This window comes from Zonotrichia leucophrys, chromosome Z, assembly GCF_028769735.1.
Source record: "Zonotrichia leucophrys gambelii isolate GWCS_2022_RI chromosome Z, RI_Zleu_2.0, whole genome shotgun sequence".
In the NCBI taxonomy this organism is placed as follows: domain Eukaryota; kingdom Metazoa; phylum Chordata; class Aves; order Passeriformes; family Passerellidae; genus Zonotrichia; species Zonotrichia leucophrys.
Window position 1 is genome coordinate 56,576,219 of NC_088200.1, and position 21,513 is coordinate 56,597,731.

The 21,513-nt window shown below is 41.2% G+C and overlaps 1 protein-coding gene across 1 annotated transcript in view; it reads left to right on the plus strand.

The window, feature by feature from the left end:
• Window positions 1-10,496: 10,496 nt before the first annotated feature.
• The window catches only part of PIGG (phosphatidylinositol glycan anchor biosynthesis class G (EMM blood group)), a 78,521-nt gene continuing 67,504 nt past the window's right edge, over window positions 10,497-21,513 (plus strand). The window contains exons 1-5 of the mRNA XM_064736359.1: window positions 10,497-10,737; window positions 13,914-14,119; window positions 15,109-15,318; window positions 16,802-16,990; window positions 18,533-18,671. Coding sequence (XP_064592429.1) covers window positions 10,578-10,737; window positions 13,914-14,119; window positions 15,109-15,318; window positions 16,802-16,990; window positions 18,533-18,671 — 904 coding nt within the window. The 5' untranslated portion in view covers window positions 10,497-10,577. The remainder of the gene's footprint in view (window positions 10,738-13,913; window positions 14,120-15,108; window positions 15,319-16,801; window positions 16,991-18,532; window positions 18,672-21,513) is intronic.

The window sequence follows — 21,513 nt, forward strand, 5'->3', positions numbered from 1 at the left end:
TAAATGGGGGATCACTGCCCTGGAGGCTTTGTGAAATAAACTTCAGTTGTATAACATAGTAAAACAAGAAGCTCTGAAAGCATTTCCCTATTGGTGCTACATCATATTGTCCTTTCCTTGATTTCCACGTAGTCTCCTGTTTCCTACAAACTTCAAATTAAGAATTTTTTTCTATCAAGAACATACTGCTGCTGCTGCTGCATACAAGCTGCTGCTTGACCACAGCTCTTGAATTTAGAGATGTGTTGGTGTTCTTTTCCTCAAGCAGTCCTGACTTAATAGAGCATTGTGTGCCACTCAGTGCCTGACCCCAAGACTGGCCCCGTGCAAATAATCAGAACTTCCCACAGAATAAAGTTCTGCTCATTCTGAGTGAAAAAGCAGGTCCTTCATTAACTTTACTGCCTTTTACTCATGCTATTCTTATGAGAGTAGTCCCCAGATGGCACTGTTTGGCCATTTAATATGATTATTTCTTGTCTGCTTTTTATAAAGTTCATATGCAATGTAGTCTTTGAAGAAATGCTACAGATTCTCTCCATACAGAAGGAAGGGACTGCTTCCTAGGAACCATGGCTTGATGATGGGATTATTTATTTCTTCTTGCTTTTACAGTCTCCCCCTCAGAAATGGCTTCATTCTTTTTGAATGTCAGTGTTCCACAATTCTCTGCTCTCCAGGAGCCCCTTCTTCCTACGACAGATCTCCTCTCTTGCCTTAGAATGTTCTTCAAGTATTGCAGGCAGCCAGAAGCTGACAGCAAGGCCCTGCTCTACTTGGCTAGGTGGCATATCCTAAAGCATCATACTCATAGCCTGCCATCCTTCTTTGCAGCTCCAGATTCCCATACTTATACTGTCAAGGGTGTTTATGTTTTCTTCCTTTTTTAATGTCTTTTTTTATGATTGCTTCCATTGTTAAGTCACACTTCAACTACTTACAGGAAAACCAAGGTGACTTTGATACATTTTTCTCCAGACAGAATTTCAAGCTGGTGAGGGACTTTTAAACTGTTAATAACTACTAAGATTGTTACTGCTATGGTTTGACAAAAAGCCAAAGAATAATTTTTCTTATTGCATTCAGTGCTCAGGAACGGGATCCAGAACCAGATAAAAACAGGGTAGCACAATGGGCAGAAATATCTGGGGAAGGATGACACGCATAGTGGCAGTGAGACCTTTTCTTGGGTGGAAAGAATTAAGTTCCTCATTTACTAACGAAAATGATGAGCGTCAGAAGCAAAGAATGTGTCTATTCAGTAAAGTCATGTTAAAAACAACAAAATGAGGGAGACAGATTTACAGGTACTCCTCTTGGGATTCTGAGGAATAGCTGATTAATAGAAGTCAGGGGTGGTAGGTGCTGACTGCAATAGCCCATTTAGAGACAGGACTGATCTGTGCTGTCCTGTGGATGGTAACTTGTTTACATTTTTACTAGTGATTTTTGGCACAAGAATTAGAACTGGATCATTTAAGGAGATGAGAGCAATGCTACAACAAGAGCTTCAGTAATCCCAAGTGATAAGATTATGGTCCTGAGAACCAGCAGTTAGAATCTTTGTGTTCAGCTGGAAATACATCAGAGGTCATGTGGTGGAACAAAATGCATGACAGCATGCCAGTCACAAAATGATCAGAGAACTGGTGGGGCACAGCTGGGAGAAGATCTTCAGATATATCATGGCCACTGCCAGCAGAGAGGAAAGAGACTCTCAGGGTCACTTGGGACCTACTGAGGCCTTCTCCAAACATTGTGGGCAGTGCTGGCCACTTGCAACATTGAAATGAGGGCCAGTGAGAGAAACTATAACCTAGGTGGGTGCAGCACAGCCAAAAAGGGTCAAAGTGTGGTGTCAGTTTTCTCGACAAAGTTACCAGTGCAGGGAGATGAAAAACCTGCTGAGAGTGAGAGGAGATAAACTGGATGACATGACATTCTGGCATGTGAACAAGGGATCCTCAATATGCTGACAGCGGAAATTCACATCTTCCCAGTAATTGTAATTCATCCTCTTGGACAACCTAAGAAGCCCAAATAACAACAACATAGATTGTGACTGGTTTAAGGAAGCCAGCATGTAAGACGATACGAAAATGATGAGATGTGGCCCCTTCATCTATTTCCCTGTGCCATTTTCTTGAAAAAAAGAGATGTGATTTTTCATTCTTCATTCTTTCTTGTAGGGTTTTTGGGACTCAGCTTAATCACTGTTACAAGCAAAATAATACAAAAAGACCCCTCCAAAAACAAACCAGAAGGGGAAAAAAAAAAAAACCCAAAAAATCTAGACCTGGTATTGTACCTATTACACTGTGTGGTTTTGGTGTTCTGCCTATGTTGATAATTAAACTCACAGCAGAGTCTGCAGTTTAAAAGAGAGTGTGTAAGGAGGACTCCTACTTCAATAAAAGAGGATACGCAGATACCTGTCCTAATAACACAAGCATTCAAGGAATGGAAAACCTTTCTTACTAGGGGCTGAATAGAAAGAAATCTCATCTACTTGACAGTTTTTGATTCTTGGTTATAGTAATTCTTGTGCTCATTGAAAGCTTTCAAAATTTATTAAAATGGACACAAAACTACTGGGTTTTTTTCTTTTTCTACTGTCAGGAGCCCTGGTTATCTTTGAACATCTTTCAAAAGCTCAGCTGGTTCCAGTGTTGCTGAGACCCAAGTCTCATTCTCCATCTACATTTTGAGAACACAGGCACTGAGAACAGCCTGAGTAAGAAAGAAATCCTGCTTAAGCTTTGTCTCATTTGATGGATATGCCAGAAGCTGTCTTGGAAATGGAAAAAAAAAGCTCATACAAGGAAACTTTTTCAGTTTACTAGCACAGATAAGGTTAACAGCCTGCAATTAGATGTAAGGAGTTCTTGACTTATTTCCTCTAGAAATAGAATTTACAGGCTTATAATGTCTCTGTGCGGCACTGTCAGTCCATCTTAACACTTTATTCCCCTTATCAAGTACAAAGAAACATGCAGAGAGGCAAAAATGTTGCATGAGTTGTGGAGACAGGTGGCTGAGTAAGGCAGAGAGGACCTATGAAAGGCTGGAAGTGATATTGAGACCCTCAAGATTTGGACGTCTCAAGAGCTGAGTCAAATGTCACAATTTTTTGTTGTTGTTGTCAATCAGTAGATGTAGATCATAACTAGACAGCTATGATTAAGCAATTGCATTGTGAACATTATATGCTTGGCTAGTGCCTCTTTTAGGGAGAAGGAAAGGCAATCCCAAGATGAATGGCCTGTCTGGATGAGAGCCACCAGGAGTAAGGTCGGGACTGAGCAGTAACTGGGGGAGAGGAAATTCCAGCAGTGGCCACCAACTCAGTGACCACCTACTCCAACCAGACCCCAGAGTCAGACAGAGGGAAGAACTGCACCGGCAGACTAATTAGCATGGCAAATAGGGAGTTGAGTACTAATTAATGAAAGTCACGTAATCTGTAAGCATGAATGCTGATGTTTGTTTGTTAAAATGTACAAATCCTGCAAAGTTTTGATGACTGGGGAGCCAGTCTTTTGTGGGCTACCACTCTGCTCCCTCCTTTGCACAAACCAGAATAAGAGGTAGAAATACCTCGCCTGGGTGTGTGAGAAGGTGCTACGCAACACAGAAGGAGACCACAGTTGGCATAAGAGAAACACTAAAGCAAAATTCTGTCCTATTAGACCTTAGAAATCCATGAGACATCGTAATTGGCTCAGTTGGGTGGGGGAAGCAAGAGATCCAGCCATGTAAACAAAGGAAACTCTGGAAAACCTAGATGGTTCAGTTTTTCTGTCTGGCACTGTTTTCGTGGCCTGGCTGCAGTGGTCAGGTGTGAACACAGGTAATTGCAATATGGTAATGCAGATAGTCTGTCCCAGGATCTTACTTCCCTTGAGTGACACTGCACCAGGCTTGGCCTCCTGTGACCATTCAGGCAGGTCAAGTTCCCTCTGATCTTCTTTGCTCCTTCACAGGGCAGGCAACAGCTGACAGCTTCCCTCCCCAGAAAACACACCACTCTGCCATTGCAGAAGCAAGCTGGGAAAACCCCAAAATCAATGCTCTTGAAGAGCTAGTTGATTTAGGGCATGGAGGAGAGAGGGTCCAGGTGTGATGACTCTAATCCATGAAGGAGCAGCTAGACTTTTTCCACAGGGGAGGAAATGGGTACATCTGTATGGCAGGCTGTTACTCTGTGGCAAAGCTATCAGATCAAGACATTCTAGGTGTACAGCACTGGAAGAGATTTATGCTGAAACTATAAACACTTGAAAACCTTTTTCAGAATTTGCTGATGCCAGGGCTTGATGAGGCTGATTAATTACCCTAGGTGACTAAAGACAGCTAAGCTGCTGTTTCTTCCCCCCTCACAGACACTTTTGCTTTGGATAATTTAGCAGCTGACAGTGTCTTGTTTTCCTGACCTCCCTGCAGCCACTAACACATCTTATTAAGGCCCCTTGGATAGTTTCAGCTTTCCCCTTGGCGATGACTTGGCTATCCAGCGTGAAATTTGACAAAGTGCACACTTCAGCTAGCAAGCACACCCTCAACGCCTGCCAGCCTCCCTCACTCTCTGCTTTCTTAGCTCAGACAGTTGAAGAGCGTCGGAGCATTAAGATGAGCAGGCTTGTGATGCTGGCTTGGTACAGCACAGCAATTCCCTACAGTGAAAAGCAACACATAAAGATCTCTCTCCTGGAAACAACTGCAAGACGAAGTGCCAGAGAAGAAGATGGTTTCTGAAACAAGAAGTGCTTATGTTATGTTTTGGTATTTTTTAACACAGTGTAGTGTTTAGCTAGTAAAAAATACCTAGGCCTAACGTAAATAAAGGTAGTATCATTGAACATCTGGCACCTGCAGGTAAATCACTTAAAAATGAAGGTTTTGGCTTAGAGAAGGGAAAGATGTGAGGCAAGAAGTCTATGAAGATAAAAAAATGCTTTACTAGGATATTTTAGGAATGTTATTTTAGTAAAGTCATGTGTCATGGAAGAATGCAGCTACATTTCCTACTTCATGGTTGTAATTTTTTATCACCATTGCTTGCAGGGACACAGGAAGAGAGGATTTCTGCAGCCTGAGAAATTCTCAGTCGGATAAAGACAATGTGAATAAAGAAAGCCCTATAGCACTAGGCATATCAGGCAAGCAAGGAGGATTGGAGGGAGTTGAATTCATCACCTGCATGCTGAGTATAATGTATTAATGTCATGGAGAAGCAGTAGCTAAGCAGGAAAAGGGACAGTCCGATTTCTTGTAGTAGCAGGGAGGAAGTGCTGGATTCCCTGGTAACCAAGATGCAAACATTTGGTTGTTTTGCACATGTTTCTGGATGGGATGCTTTGGCACCTGATAGGGAGTCAGCTTACACAACAGGCAGTTTCCTTGATAGGGGCACTGACAATGTCTGTTTACTGCTCCAGTCATCATTAAATCAGGAAAAACCTAGTATCACTGGGTTCCCTGTTCATTACCTCTTCAAAAAATAGCTAAGGCTGTCAGGAAGAGCAGGAGAGAGATAAGAAAGAAAGTGGGATTGAAGGAGGGTAAAAGATAAGTAAGATTAGTGGGTAAAATTGTAAGGATGAGAGATTATGGCTAGTTTTCATCATGCAAAGATGTTGCTTCAGTTGAGCCCTGATGTGGTTCCATCTCTCAGCGCCTGCTCTGAAGGCTAGATGACTGGCATTACTCTAACTTGTGGAGTCTGCTGACATTTGGAGGAAGTTTCAGACACTAATACTATCAGAATCAGTCCATCTGCTTAAGTGGTTTTGGAAGTTTTCCTTGAGGTTTTATTTGTTTTCATTCACATTTTAACCAGTTCATTTCGACTGAATGAAAAACTTACTTTGGGTCAGTATCCCATGATGTGTTCTAATCAGCAGCACATATGGGGTTCATGCTCAGTGACCCCAGTTTATGGCTGCAGCTCTGAAAGAACCTGCCTGGATAAGTGCACAAACACAGCTCTAAAGTCAGGGCTTTCTCAAGTAGGAATAACTAGTTACATCTCTGTACAACCCTGTGAAGAGAAAGAGGGATGCAGATACTGCTACTAAACAGCGCAAGCTTTGAGTGCAAGGCTCTGGGGGAAACTAACAAGCAGCTTCTTTCTCCAATTAATTCTTGCTCTGCAGCTTTGCTTTCCCTTCAAAAGCAAGTAATCTCATACTGCAGCAAGTAACAAGTCTGCAGTCCACAGAAACAAACCAGGCTTTGGCTCCCGACAGCTCACCAGCTGTCGGGTTATCTTCTTCAGTGATCCCTGGTTGCCTCAATCTCAAATCCCATAAGCTCTGCAAGCAGGGTTTCCAAAACAGCTAAATCTGAAGGCAGACTTCTGTGCATGTGTGCATGTGTGCACACGTGCGTGTATGCACAAAGATAGACAATCAATTATTTGATGTGGATAAAGTTATTGAATTATTTCTTAACATTTTTTTTCCTATGTGAAGAAATTTCAGAAGTTGGGTTTACAATGCAGTGCTTTTGCTTTGTCTTTTGCCTCAGCAACTACAAATCTCTGGAGGCTTTGCAGTGCACTAGAATGGAGGAGGGAGAGTCACACTTCAGCAGACAGTCTTTTATAACCTTTTCTGATGTTTTACTGTGTCTTAAATACAGCAGAGACCTGACATACATTCAAATTGCCATGTACTGAAGAATGGAGAAAGGATAGGAGAGAAAAAAATTACTGTGTGTCCTTCTGAATTTCTAACTACATCACGGTGCTTTCAGAGTGTCAGATCACCTTGGGAAGTCTCATTTTTTATTACAGTTTCACTTAATTTTGAATTAATTCTTCCTCACACCCCTTGCATGTAAAAATGATTGCTTTTGCTTATACACACTAATTTTGCCACTGTCCATATTCTTGCTCCACTTGTGTTTTCCCCAATACAATATTAAATGTATTAGGGACAAGTTTAAGAGTTATCAGTCCTTACAGAAAAGAGATGCTTGTTTAAACCATTGGCATGAGGTGCTCACATACTGTCAATGCTCACATTGTCAGTGTCAGAAGAGATGTGCAGGTTTCACATAAACACACATATTCAGATGTGAAATCCTGTTAAATTAGGCCCAGAGAGGAGAATAACTGAGGCAGTTCAAAAAGCAAGGTAGCAAGCAAGATACCCAGAACTTATCAACAGCAGGTAAACAGGCCTGAGAGCAAAACTACAAGGGAATTATTCAAAATAAAGCTAAGTAAGAGAATGGAAAAATTGAAAAAAAAAAAAAAACCCTGAGGAAACTGACTGCATATCATCTGTATTTGAAACTAGAGGAGAAGGGAAGATAGGGCCTGTTTTTCTAGTCAAATTGTGATGCATAAGAAGTAAAAGAATCAGGAGAGAAGGAGCTGGGGAAGTAGACATGCTGAGTGCTGACTAATGGGCAGCGTTTCATTAAGGGGTGGCAGAGGACACAGAGACTGTTGGAAGTGGGTGTGCTCCTCCCTCGCAGGACACGCCAATTTTTTACTGGTTGACTCGGCAGAGAAAAGCTGAGGGATGCTGGAGCGACTAACAGATCACCTGGCTGCTTTGAATGCTGGTGGCAATCACTCTCACCAAAAATGTGTTCCTACTGGTTCCTATATTTACCTGTTGAGGACAAGGCTTGGTTGGCTTTCAGTCTGCTGATTTCTCAGCAGATGTGGGAAAATGCCTCTAGAGAGGGCTCTGCACAGAGCACTAAATTCCTTCTCCCTCAATACACAGAAATGTAAATTTGCTTGAGTGGCTCTGCACAACAGCAGTAGTAGCAACATGCTCTCCTATAGAGAAAGATGCAAATTCATCTCCCACAGGGATGGGTTGCACCATGCTCTAAAATGTTTGCTGGCTCTGATAAAACAAAAGCCTTCTGAATCACATGAAGTGCACTGTATTGCACCTTTCCAGACATTCTGGCATGAACCTTTAACCTTCCAAAGACTATTTAAGTCAGCCAGTACCCATTGACACGAATTGGTGCACGCAGCACTTTCTGTGCACTTACAAACTGGCAAGCACACAAACACTTCCTCTGAATGCTCATGAAATCACCAGCTCTCAGGGCGTAAATGCGTTACGCACAACAGAGGGGCTTATACCCAAGAGCTTGTAAAACGGCCACAGCAGCGCACAGCAGTGACTGTCAATACATTATGTTGCAACATGCTTGTAGGCTCACAGACAGGCAGATTTAAAGTGTGGTACAACGCTAAGGATTCTCTCTGTGTCTGACCCCTGCAGTTAAGTGCTACAGTAATGGACTTGAAAGCATGTTGCTGCAAGAACTTGCCAAATGGCGATGGCACCCAGTAAATGCCCAGTGATAGGTCCCAGGGAGTGCGAATCACATGCTAGATACTGTTTTTTATGTCTGTAGAGAAATTCTTTTTTCCTGAACACAGAAATTCTGATCTTCTGTGGGAATCTGAAGGTTTGAATGACAGGAGAAAGATGTGGTTTGGCGAATTTCCACTTACTGAAAGGGAAAGTAAGCTTTACACATGAATTAAAAAAAAGACAGACATTTCTTAGATGTTGTTTTGTGTTGCATAAACATTTCCTACATTAGGTTGCTTTATATTTGTTAGGCAACCTTTCCTAGCTTCCGGTTGGAGAGTCTCACGAATTCAAGGTTTAAAGGAGAGGAAAAACACCCATAAAAAAGCAACCAATACAGCTTCTCTTGGATGCACAAATAACGTAACTTTAAGGCATACTACCTAAAGTAATTTTAAAGTTTAAATACAATGGCCCAATACATGGCTTTTTGCCATGTATTACTGTTTCAAGCAACATTCCTTGCATGGTTTTTTATTCTGAATTTGATTGCACAGCACATAATCAGCTGAAGTTAATTACTGAATACTGACTTTCATGGGCCTTCAGAGTTGTGCTTCTGCAAAAAAACAAGTGAATAGTGTCTGCAGAAATGCAATTTCTTTTAAAAATAATGGGTTTCGATCATCTCAAGAAGTGGAAACGCTATCAGTATTCAAGGCAGAATCATGAAGTGGTAAAAGGTAGCCTAAAAGTAGCACAGTGCTCAGGGATGCTCATACCTAAAGAGCATGAAAACACAGGACTCAGGCTCCTTGATTTTTTTTCTTTGTATTTGGAGACCCTATGAAAGGCCAAACCCAAAGCTTTTATCCTCAACCCACTCACACATGCTTCTCACATCACAGCAGCTTTGCCTTGTGACAGGTATTGCAAATCCCAGAATTAACAGCTGGCCAGGGTAACTGGCAGTAAAACCACAAACTGACCAACTGCAGCAGGGAAACATTTCTCAAAGCACAGTACAACGCATTTGGCTTAGGTTTACACAAAACAGATAATACATTATGCTGAGGGAAAAGACCCAGTGGGAAAACCACCCTGGTGTCTGCTCTCGTGGCTCTTGCAGGGTCGCACGGGAGCACAGGCACACAGCTGTGGGTGGTGGCTGCAAACTGGCGCCACGCCAGCAGCAGACTGTGGCAGGGCAGCTTTGTCACTCGGGAGTGACAAAGGAGACAAGGAGACACGTCCAGGTGTAAGTGGAAATGCAGCTGGCAGGGTGCTGTGCTTGTTAGATCAGGGAAAACGTGCCACTTACAGGTAAAGCCAAGGACTGTGCCCACTGCAGAAACATGAGCCACATCTTTCAAGCACAGCCGTACAAAAACTTCCTGTGTAGGAATAGGAGCAGTTTTCTCTGGGAGAATGAAATTTTGAGGCTATCTTCCTATTTCAGTATACATAGCAAGACCAGTATAAACTCTGCTTCACTTTGCAGAGATTTGGTTTCCTTTTTCAGAAAATGTAAGTTTAAAACTTACTTCCCCTCATCTTCTGATACGATCTGCCTACCGTGGTCCATTTCCATTCCAACGGAAAGATTAAGAGATACCACTATCCAGTTTTATCAAGAGGTGTGTGTTTGCGCGGCGAAAGACTCTGCTTGCCAATCACCCGCCGCAGCCACAGTCCAGGCATGACTCCTTCCTGCCCCGTCAAGCACTCTTTGCTGCAGCAATTCCACAAACCTGCTTTCCGCTCCCGCCGGGGAACGCGGGGTCGGGACGAGGAGTGGGATGAGGGGTCGGGACGCGGGGTACGATGTGGAGTTGGGTCGCAGGTGTGGGACGCGCGACCGGGATGCGGGAGGGGCAAGCGGCGGCCGGAACGCAGAGACCGAAAGCGCAATGGGACGCGAGCCCCGGCGGCGAATTGCAGAGGTGCAACGAGGATCCAGGAGGCGGGTCCGGAGGCGGGCCCGGAGGCGGGACGCGGGTCCGTGAGGCGGGCTGTGGGGGCGGAACGAGCGGCTGTACTTCCGGTTCGGTGTTGCTGTTACGCGCTCGCGGAGGGGCTGCCGGGCCGCTGGCCAATAGCGAGGCTTGGCGGAAGAGCGCGCTGGTCGCTGGTTGGCCGGTGGCGGGCCGGAGGCGGGGCCAGGCGGGCGGGGCCAGGCGGGCGGGGCGGGCACGCCGCAGGTACCGCCCCGTAGAGCCGGCGGAGCGCCGGCCGTGCCGGGTCGGGTCAGGTCGGTGCTGCTGTAGCTGGTGCCGAACCAGGATGCGGCTGCGCTCCGGGGTGTTCGCCTCCTCCTGCCTCCTCGTGCAGGCCTTGGGCGTTGCGCTATTCCTCCGCGGCTTCTTCCCGGTGCCCGTCAGGTCCGTGCCCCGCAGAGAGGCCCGCGCGGACCCTCCCGCCGAGCCGGCCCCGCCCGGCCCAGGTAACGCGAGCAGCTGCCGGGCGCGCCCGTCGCGGGGTATCGCGGAACATCTTTCTGTAGCGCCCTCGTGTTTCCAGACCAGTTTCCCGAGTAGTTTAGAACTTAACTGGTTTTCACGTAGTTATGGATCACAGGCAGGTGTACTTGCAGTCGAAAAGCCTCAAGCGTCAGCTGTCACTTTCTTGAAAGGTGTGTTTTCCTGTCGTTTTGTTTCCCTCTCCCTGACTCTGATGGAGCTGTGATACCCGGGCCTGTTCAATGGCACTTTTTTGCATTAAACGATGCCACCTCAGCTAAAACGCCACACGCTTTTCCTGTGATCATTCGCTGGCTGTGTTGTGCCCGAGAGTCATTGTTCATTGATGTTTCTGTGGTGTGTGTGTGTCTTAATGCCACCTCAACGAGACCTCAGTAGTGACAGAGCAACTGTAGTAATGCAGGTTGCAATATGTACACTCTTGCCATCCATCACTGTTTCTGTGAAATCGCTGTCTTTACAGGTCATACTCTGTTCCAGAGCTGAATTTGTGAAAGCAGAATTTTCAAAAATCTTTTTAAGGAGCCTATAGAGGATGTGCTAAAAAAGTAGTTGTCTCATATGTTCAATCACAAATTGTATTAAAGTAATGTGAAGAGGACTGTGTACTTGAGGGACTGTTTTTCACCAGTTTGGAGCTTGTGGGGTGAAACTTCAGTTTCACTTGGCAGCTAGATCAAGTTGTATTTTGCTTATACAAAGTTCTTGATTGGAACACCAAGTTATGGTTAACTTATTGGAGCAGGACTCTAAGTGCCAAACTGGGTCTTTAGCTGCTTGATATTTACTGTTAATTCTTCTGAAGTGTGTGACGTTGTGCCTGTAGGGACAGGCTTACTTAAATTGCACAACACAGTGGAGAGAACAGAAGGCTGTGTGGTTTAGAGTGTGGTGTGCTGGTATTGGTTAAGCAGGAACACAAAGAATCTAGTCTGGTAACAGACTGAGTGGTTTCTGCTGAAAGGCAGGTTGATTTTTAGCTGGAGTTTACCACGACTATCACAGAAACTTGAAAGGCTGCTGTGAGTGAAATATTGCATTCACATGTGATTATTAGCAGAAGACTTAATGTAGAAGGAGATTGTTCGGGTGGGAAGGAGATGTCAGACAATTTGGTTTTGGAAAGAGTGGTTTGTGTTGAAGAGTGGAAATGTGTGCCACAGGGCTCTACAAGCAGTTTAAATTTAGGCATGTCACATGCAAGTCTAGGTGTAGTAGGCAAAAATGGAGTGACAGTAGAAGAATGCTTACTTTCTGTAGTACCTGGTTACACTATGCTTGCAGAGTGATGTCTGGATGATATTGTCTAAAGGCAGGGTATTGCTTACTAAACCATTGTGCAGAAGGCTTTCAACCTACTTTAGACCTATTCAGAAAACAATATTTCTCCAGTGCTTCTTTAATTCCTGAATGTTTCACTTTGTGAGTCCTGACTGCTGTTGAGTGCATGCTGTCGTAGCTGTAAGAAGGCTTGATGCTGAATGCTTGCAGCACGTTATTGTAGTAAGTTCTTGGTAGAGAACCTGTGGTTTTCTTCACAGGGTTCAGGTTCATTTAGAGTAACAGTTTTCTAAGTAACCCTGGCAGAGATAAATAGGCATGCTGCATGGCAAGACTTGGACAATGTGTTGCTTTAGCTGTCTTACAGTAAGTATTTTCACATGGCTTGTAAATGACTCCAAATTCATTTGAACTTCTCAACACTTTGACTTTCTGATAAATCACACTGCAGGAGGAATTTAGGAGTAGGGCATATGTGTCTGTGATCTGAACATTTTTGGTGTCCAGCAAGCTTTCTTTCACTAAGCAGTGGATAGGGAAAAGATGTAACTAACAGAACATCTGGTGATGCCTTCTTGTTTTTCATAGAGAGCCAAAGCATGCCTGAGAAGTTGATAATTCAAGTCCTGAAAAAAACCCAAATTATCAGTTTAATTAGGATTGCTTGCAGTCAGCATTTTGTTGTTGTTGAGATTTCCTTCTTCTCCCTGCTGTGTCCTCCTCCTCTATTTTCTGATCTGGAAGAATCACTAGCAGTAACTAGTCTGTGAATGTCAGTTGGTTGATGCTTCTCTGTGTAACCCCAAAATAAAATTTCTGAGGTTGTTTTTGATGTTGCTGTGTTAGACACACCATTATCTGCAACCTGTCCAAACTGTCAACCATTTTGCAGAAAAAACCTTTACTCTGAAGGACTGTAAAACCCCTAACTTTATATAACACATTTACAGAGCGGTCAATTCATCACAATGGTGTCTGGGTAGAGGCCTGTGTGTAGGATTCTGCTTCCATTTTGCCCTTCTGTGTTTTTTCCTGATAGAGAAATGAGACGTGTAGTCGTTGGAGCAAAAATGTTGCTGTAAGACCTGAATGTCACCCTGTGGACCAAGTTCAATGCAGATGAAGAGTTGCTGTGGCCAGAATTAAATCCATGCAAGAGAAAAAGGTGGCATTGAAGGCATGACATTGCCTACTGCTTGATGCACAGCACCATTTTTCTGTACCCACCTGTATGTTCAGGGAATTCTGGAATTGGATTTTGGCCCTGCAGCTGCCATCACTGAAGTAGCCTGTCATACAGTCTTCTACCTTGAAGGGAGTGAATGTACATAAATCTGTTTGATTCAAGTTTCAGTGAAATTGTCTCTTTGTTTGTAATCTTCCTGTTATCTTATAGTGAAATTTCATGCAGAGGCATTGTTTATGTTGTGATGTGAAAAACTGGGTATTAGCACTGGTTAATGCTATGTCTTTTTTGTAACAGAAGTTGTCTGTCGTATACAATTAGTTCAGCTTTACTGAAGTAAAAAGAGAGAAGGTAGCAACTGTTACTTTGAATGCTCTCCATTACAAAGCTTTTCCTTAGTTTTCTCAATTTCATGTCACACATTCCTTTCACATCGTATTTTACTTCCTAAAGGTGATATTGGAGTTGTTGTGTTATTCCTGTTCTGGATGGCTTGAAAACTCTTCTTCAGATTACTTCTCAGGTTTGCTGTGTGCAGCTTCTTGTTTCTGGGTGTAGAATTAATAAAGAAGTTGAAAGCACTCATTTATATGGCCAAGTTGTCCTTTAACTTCTGTCTTGTCTTTGGTGAAATTTTTGGTGACTTTTATATGCCCTGTTTTTGTTGGTTAGGAATGATTTCTAACTGGACCAAGATTCCTCCACCGCTTTTCAAAAAAGTTGTCATTGTGCTGATAGATGCTTTGAGAGATGATTTTGTGTTTGGACCCAAAGGTAAACAGTTCATGCCGTATACTACTCAGGTTGTTGAAAAAGGGACTTCCTACAGCTTCATTGCTGAAGCCAAGCCACCCACTGTGACTATGCCTCGAATTAAGGTAAGTGGAATTTTTTTCTATCATTTCATTGGAGAAGCTTTTGAAGTATGAGGTGTTTCATATGCTTGGAGTTGGCATAAAGGACATGTGTGTGGTGTTAGTGCAATCTATGGCTGAATGTCTCTGTGCTGTAGTAGTGCATGTGATAGACTCCTGATTTGCCATGGGCAAGAGGTTAAGGACACGTAAGGCCCTAGTCCAGGCTTAAGTGATCGATGTAGCCTTTTTATTTGTAATCATGGGAAGGCAGTAGCCTCTTCGTTATCCAGTTTTCCAGAAACATTTTTATTGTATTTATCTAGAAACATTTTTATTGTATTTCTCTGTGTTCTTGTAACTTCTGAGAGAAAATCCAGTTAAGTATAAAATTTTTTTGTCATAGTAATGTTTCTGAAGAGCTTAAAAAGGAAATTCTGCCAAGTTCCAGATAAATAAAAGATGAATTGTGTTGGTGTCATCAAAATACTAGATCATCCAGGCTTATCAGTGGTAGATCTGAGTAGCACCTCTGCACTGAAGAGGCCAAGGCAGTGATCAATGGTAGGCTAACTAGCAGGAGAATGAAGGAGAGACAGTCTGGTAACTCTTTATAGGTGCACTTCAGTGCTTCTTCTAGAAGTTTCTTACTTAGTGTTTTGAAGGTACTGTTGTTGTTAATGTTGAGTCAGTTTACTTACACCTAAATTGTCTTTTGATGGTTTAATGACCAGCAAACATCAACTTTTTCAACTGTTTCTTTGATGAAAAGACTGAAAGTCTTTTTTCTGTCCATTAATTGAGATAGTAATATTTTTACTTTCTGTAAAACAGTAATCATGTACATCAACTAGCAGATGAGGTTATGTGGCAAGACAGCTTGTGTTCTTTTACTTCATTATATTTCCTTCCCAAAAATGTGATTTGTCTACCATCTGGCTTATTCCTTCCATAGCTACTGTCTTCTGAGCACTGGAAGTTTCCTGTTTAATGTGTCTCTTTTCTTTCATTAGGCTTTGATGACAGGTACCATACCTGGTTTCATCGATGTTGTTGTGAACCTCAATTCTCCTGCTCTCTTGGATGACAATCTGATATGGCAGGCAAAAACAGCTGGGAAAAGAATCATATTTTATGGTGATGATACTTGGGTCAAATTGTTCCCAAAGCACTTCGTGGAATATGATGGAACAACATCATTTTTTGTGTCAGACTTCACAGAGGTGAGAGGTTCTGTATGATCTCAAGTTAAATGAAGTGAGTACAAACAGACAGTGTCAGTTTTTGAGAATGAGTAAATAAAGCTACCCTTGTTCTGAGATATTCGCCTTGCAATTAAATAGAAATTGAATTTCTATGTCATTTTGATGTGGGTGCTGTAAAGCTAAGCATTTGAATCCCTCATGCATCTGCTGTAAAAAGTGTTGGGATGATACAGTAATCATCAATTTATCACTCTATAATTTAACTAAGCATGCCGTTTTTTCACAAAACTTGTTCTGGTTGGAAGTTAGACTAATTGCTTTGTTTAAAAATTCTGCTAACCACATTTTCATTTTGCTATCAGATATTTTTAATTAGTGCAATCTTTAAGAGGTCCATTAATATATTAACTTGGTGTCTTAAAGGTGTACTTTTATAGTATTGCATCACTTTTGTAATTGCAATGGAAGCAGTGTTTCTTTATGTTGTAAAAGAAGGAGCATAGAAAGTAAGTGAAACAAATGCTGATAATTTTTACTCCGGGCACATTGGAAGAGTAAATGATTTGACAAATTTACTTCATTTTTGAACCTTTATGATTTTTAAAACCTCAAGTCATTGACCTGCTGCTACTGACTGAAGTATTTTATTATTTAAGAAAGTTAAAAAGGTCTAATGTGAATTGGAAGACATGTTTAATTATTTATATTGTTGAGAGTTGCAAAAGCTTCTACCTGGAGTAAAAAGTACCAGTGTTCTACTATGTGGCTCTCAAACTCTTTATTGCAGTCCTTATGCTGTCAATGTAGTGTATTAAACACAGCTTTTTACAGTTCTTTTGGTAGTTATATACAGACTCAACACAGTAGTATCACATGGAAAATATTGTAGGGATTTTTAATAACTGAAGAGAATACATGCAACTAAAAATGTATTGTCAATCAGAGCAGGAAAAGTTAAGTTAGTTGACTTAGTTTGAATAGTACTTTTCAGTTTTTCTTTCTCACTATGTTGTCAGTTATTTTACTTATAGCAAGTTCCACCTTCTTGTATTTGCGCACTAGCAAAAATGGAGCTGAGAAATTAGGGTTTGTTGTACCCCCAAGCTTCCCATCATTAAACTGAGATTTTGTTTGTGCTTGTGATATGATGTATCACATGTGAAGTGATTAGCTGGAATGTGCAGGGTGAAAGTGACTGTAAAGTTCTTGGGACAGTTTTTAAAAGTTTCTGTGGAAGCTTTGCAATCAGATTGCCTTGTCTGCACGTAACCTGGTGTGTCCTTACCAAAAAAGATTAAATGGGGTGAAGAATCTATTTTGTTAGACAAATATATTTGAGTGCCTGACATTGAACTAATCAATTTTTTTTCTTGTTAACATTGCCCATGTAAGCTCATCAACTTCTATGAAATTTTCATGGGTAGTATATGGTTAATTTTTCTGTGCTTTTTAAAAGAGGGAAGGTTTTTTTTACCTTATAGTTGTTTGCCTTTTCTTTGAGGTTGATGATAATGTTACCAGGCATTTGGATAGAGTGCTAAAGAGAGAAGACTGGGATCTCCTAATACTGCACTATCTGGGCTTGGACCATATTGGTCATATGACTGGGCCAAACAGCCCATTAGTGGGACCAAAACTTCGTGAAATGGATAACATACTGAAGAAGATTCATATTTCCCTTATTTCAAAGGTAATACAGCTTCTGGGGTCAGTGTCTGTTAGCTGTGGACTGACATTAAAATGCTTGCTGGTTGTTGTTGTTAGCTTCTTTATTCATAGATTAAAGCGTGTATTCTGTTCTTTGGTTTCCTGGGCTATTTCCCAGTGTAGTATTTGTAAGGATTTGGTGGCTGACCTTAATAACATCTGCTAACAGCCTTTTCTGGGCAGCTGTGGGAAATAACATCCCCTTGATGTGCAGGAAGAGGAGAGGAATGCCTGCCAAAGTTCTCTCATCACTTGTGAATTAAAATGGTTGTTGATGTTCTTTCAAGTAATGAAATTGTGCAGAAGGAGGAATGGACATGTGTAGCTAATGGCTCTGATGTCCAGAATTATGAAGGCATACGTAATTCTTAGATAGCTGATACATTCAAATGGAAGTGGTGGTCTTAATCTGCATTTTTTTATGGTAAATGTAGCACATCTGAATCTGTTTTTTAGATTTGTAAATATTAGTTGTCACTTACCTAAGCAGTCTGGATACTGAAATACCAAGTCCTAGTTCCAGGAGGCCTGAAGCTCTTTTTATTGTTTGTTTTTGGCTACTGCAATTCAGAATAGCTGATCATGAAATTTTAATAATATTTTTAGTCAAGTGGGTACTATAACATGAAAAAAGGGTTAAATCCTCTGTGTGGAAGTTCCAGGAATGTTACAGTTTTCTGCTTTTTAGTGTCTTTGCTTTTGCCATTTATATTCAAGCCTTTATCTCTGTTTTAGAATACAGACCTAGTAATAGCACTTTATTTTTTGGATAGCGTGTGTACTGGTGATAACTAGAGATGATACAAAAGTACTTTGTTGTTGAATGACTGTCAATTTTCTGCCACTTTGATTTGTTAGCTCAAAATTCTTGGACAGGCCTCACTTAACTTTCTGTTTCTCTTTATTCAGAAACATACACCTCATTCAACATCATTCTTCAACAATCATTATCAATTAGTCTTCATTGACTGTTAGATTTAAATCCCAAATCAGTCAGATTTCCATCCCTAAAGCCCTTGGGAAACTATCAACCATTAGAAACAGGATTATTTTTTAATAATGAATTAATATTATGTTAGTATTCACAATATTAGTAATTTGGCATTTATATTAAAACTTAGTGAAGCCGAGGGAATGAAGAGGGGGATTATTTCTGTGTTAATGATGCTCTTCTGGGATGCCTGATTTTCTTTTCATGGTGATAGCCTTTATTTAATCTTCCAGAGAGTTTCTTGTAACTCTATAAATTCAAGGTGTTTTAAAATAGGTTTTTTGTGCCTTTTGTTTTTTTGCTAAGATACTGGCAAACATGTTAGATATGAATATGCCTTAACTTTTAAAAATTACTATTACTGAGTTACACTTAATTGCAGTGATTTCTTATTATCTGTCCCAGGGTGAGCAAGTTTCAAAACTGAAGTTAATTTTGAGACATATTCGTGTTTGAAAATGATGAAGATAGTGAAATGAATATAAATGAATTGTGTTTGTATGGTAATGTAGATTTTTTTTCTGTGATTTGCAGGAGGAAGCTTCTCTTCCCAATTTGTTAGTTGTTTGTGGGGATCATGGAATGTCTGAAACAGGCAGCCATGGTGGTTCTTCAGAAGGAGAAGTGCACACACCCCTTCTGTTTATCAGCTCTGCTTTTGGGAAGAGAAGTGGTAAGGATCAAAGACGCATGACGTTTTTTAGAACTGTCTTAGTTTCAGATGGAATAGAGTTAGTTTTCCACTTAGTGGCTTGTACAGGACTGTTTTCTGGATTCAGTATGAGAATAATGTTGATAACAGACTGGTGTTTTGGTGTTTACTCTGAATCAAGGACTTTCCTGTTTGCCATGCTCTGCCATTGAGCAGGTGCAAGAGGAGCCATTAAGGAGCATAGCAAGGACATCTGACCTGAACTGGCCAAAGGGATATTTCATGCCATGGAACATCATTCCTAGTATATAAACTGGGGCTCCCAGTCACTGCTTGGGGATGGACTGGACATTGGTCAGCAGGGGGTGACAAATTTTATTGTGAATCACTTGTTTCTCTTGGGTTTTATTCTTCCCCCGTCTTCTTTTCATTACTATTATTGGTATAATATTTAATTTTGTTTCAATTCTTAAAATGTTCTAGTCTCGACCCATGAGGTTTACCTTTTCTTTCTCCTCCCCACCAGGATGTGGGGTGTGAGTGAGTGGCTGCATGGTGCTTGGTGTAAGGCTCCAGTAGATACCAGTGCATAGTGTACTCTAATAGGGTGGAAACACTACTACTGTATATAGCTGTAACAAGAATAGCAATAATAATTATGTATAGATTATAGTACTTATTATTGTAAGGGAAAGGGGGGAGAAAGAGGAAAAAAACCCAAGAGAAACATGTGATGCACAATGCAGTTGCTCACCACCTGCTGATTGGTGCCCAGCCCACCTTCAAGCAACAATCGACAGCCCCCAGTCAGCTCCCTCCAGTTTGTATACTGGCTGCGATGTGCTATGGCTTGGACTATTCCTTAAAGCAGTTCAGGTCAGCTGCTCCTACTGTGTTCCCTCCCAGCTTCTCTTGCTCGCTGGCAGAGCACAGGACATGAAAAGTTCTTGATTTAGCATAAACCCTTCTTACCAACAGCTAAAACATCAGTGTGGTATCAACATTATTCTCATACTGAATCCAAAACATAGCCCCTGTATCAGATACTAGGAGCAAAATCAACTCTGTTTCAATTGAAACCAGGACAAGAACACACTGGCAACTCTTAATTTATATTATGCTAGAATTCTTTTTGAAAAGTGCTTTGGTTTGTTTTACAGTTACTTTGGAAGCCCATTCTGTGTGGTCCAAAACTCTGGTTTCAACTAAAGTTAGCATCTCTATCTCGGTGAATCATGAATGAAGCTTTGTAACCAGTGAGAGAATTGTGTATTTCTGAGATGATAATCTTTTACAGCACTGTCCTATCCAAATGTTGAGCGCTAATGAGATGTTTTGTCAGAATATTGAGCTAATGGTAAATGAATAGGTATATATCCAAAATCCTATTTGAAGTAGGTTGAAACTGTGTCTTTCATGGCCAGAATATTTCCTTGGCCTCTATTCTTCTCTCTCAGGCAGCTAGGATAGAAGAATGAAAATTTCTCACACAGAGTCCCCCAGAAGGAGGAAGAAAGCCCTTGGGATACTAGAGACTATTGGAAGTAGGATTATTTGATTATTTTTTAACATTAAATTGATCTGACCCTTGTGAAACGGTGAGAGGTGATGACACTGATAACATAACTATTGATTGCTAAGTCTTAAGGATAGAATATGGACCGTGTTTACAGTAAACCATTTGTTTACTGTACAGGCTGCTTAATTTTATATAACTGATGTGAGTTCACATGGTTCTAAAGCTGATTTTCTACTTGTAGGTAATGACAAAAACCAAAAACCAGACAGTTAAAGGCAAGAGGCAATAAAGAAATGGGGTGATAGAGAATCTTTAGTCTACTTTGTAGAGTTTGCTTAAACAAACTTCTTGACTGAGTGGGTAGGTAGAATGCAGTTATACCAGGAGTGAATATTTCCCTCAAAATAATACTCCCTTCTGCCTTTCATTCTGCTGCTTGTTAATTTCCATGTGATTTCTTTTCTTCTAAAACCTGTGTGCAGAAACTTGATTTACTTATCTTGCTGGAAGTTCCTGCAGCACGGTGGAGGTAGATTGTCCTGTAAAGTTGTTATCCAGCTGCAGTAGAAAGCACTGCTTGAGTAGTCCTTGACCTCTTCTCAGGTCTGTAAACAAAACAAAGTCAAGAGTGGATCAAAACTCTTGGCTAAATTTTTATTTTATGAATTTCACTAGCATGTGTTGACAGCCAGGCCACAAGAGTATAGGTTCTGTAAATGCAGTCTCCTGTTCCTTGGAATTAGTTTCTGTGAGGTTTAACCTGAATGAGCAGTTCTTACAATTCAGTGAAATGTATCTATTTACCTGTCTTTTGGGACAGCATTTGTGATTTCTAATGCCTTTGTAAATATCCAGCAGTTTACTTTTCATTGGTACAGTAATCAGGATTCTAGCGACTGCTCCTTATGATCCTACTATAAACAAAATGTACTGTGGTTAATTTGGTAGACCTCAAAATAGTTATCCTGTGGGCTTTTTACATTTAGTATGCTGTCAGAGTATTACTTGTATAGCCTTCTACAGAGATGTGTCACCCATGATTGGCTAAATGTGTTTGGGTAGTTTGGCTTTTTTTTTACCAGTTAAAAACTTGCCTTTAAAGATAAAATCTGAAAACTGCTGACATACAGGCACTCATGCAAAGAGGCTTTACGGATTATAGATGGCATTCTGTACAAGTATGGGATTAATCAGAGCTCAATGAGAAATGAGGCAAATTTTAATGCTCTTAAAAGCAGCCTTGAGAGGAATAAAGACTATATAGAATTCTTTCTATACTGCGTTTAAGTCAAAACACTTAATGCTTGAAGTTACAAAGAGGACGAAATAAAAGCATATAGAAAA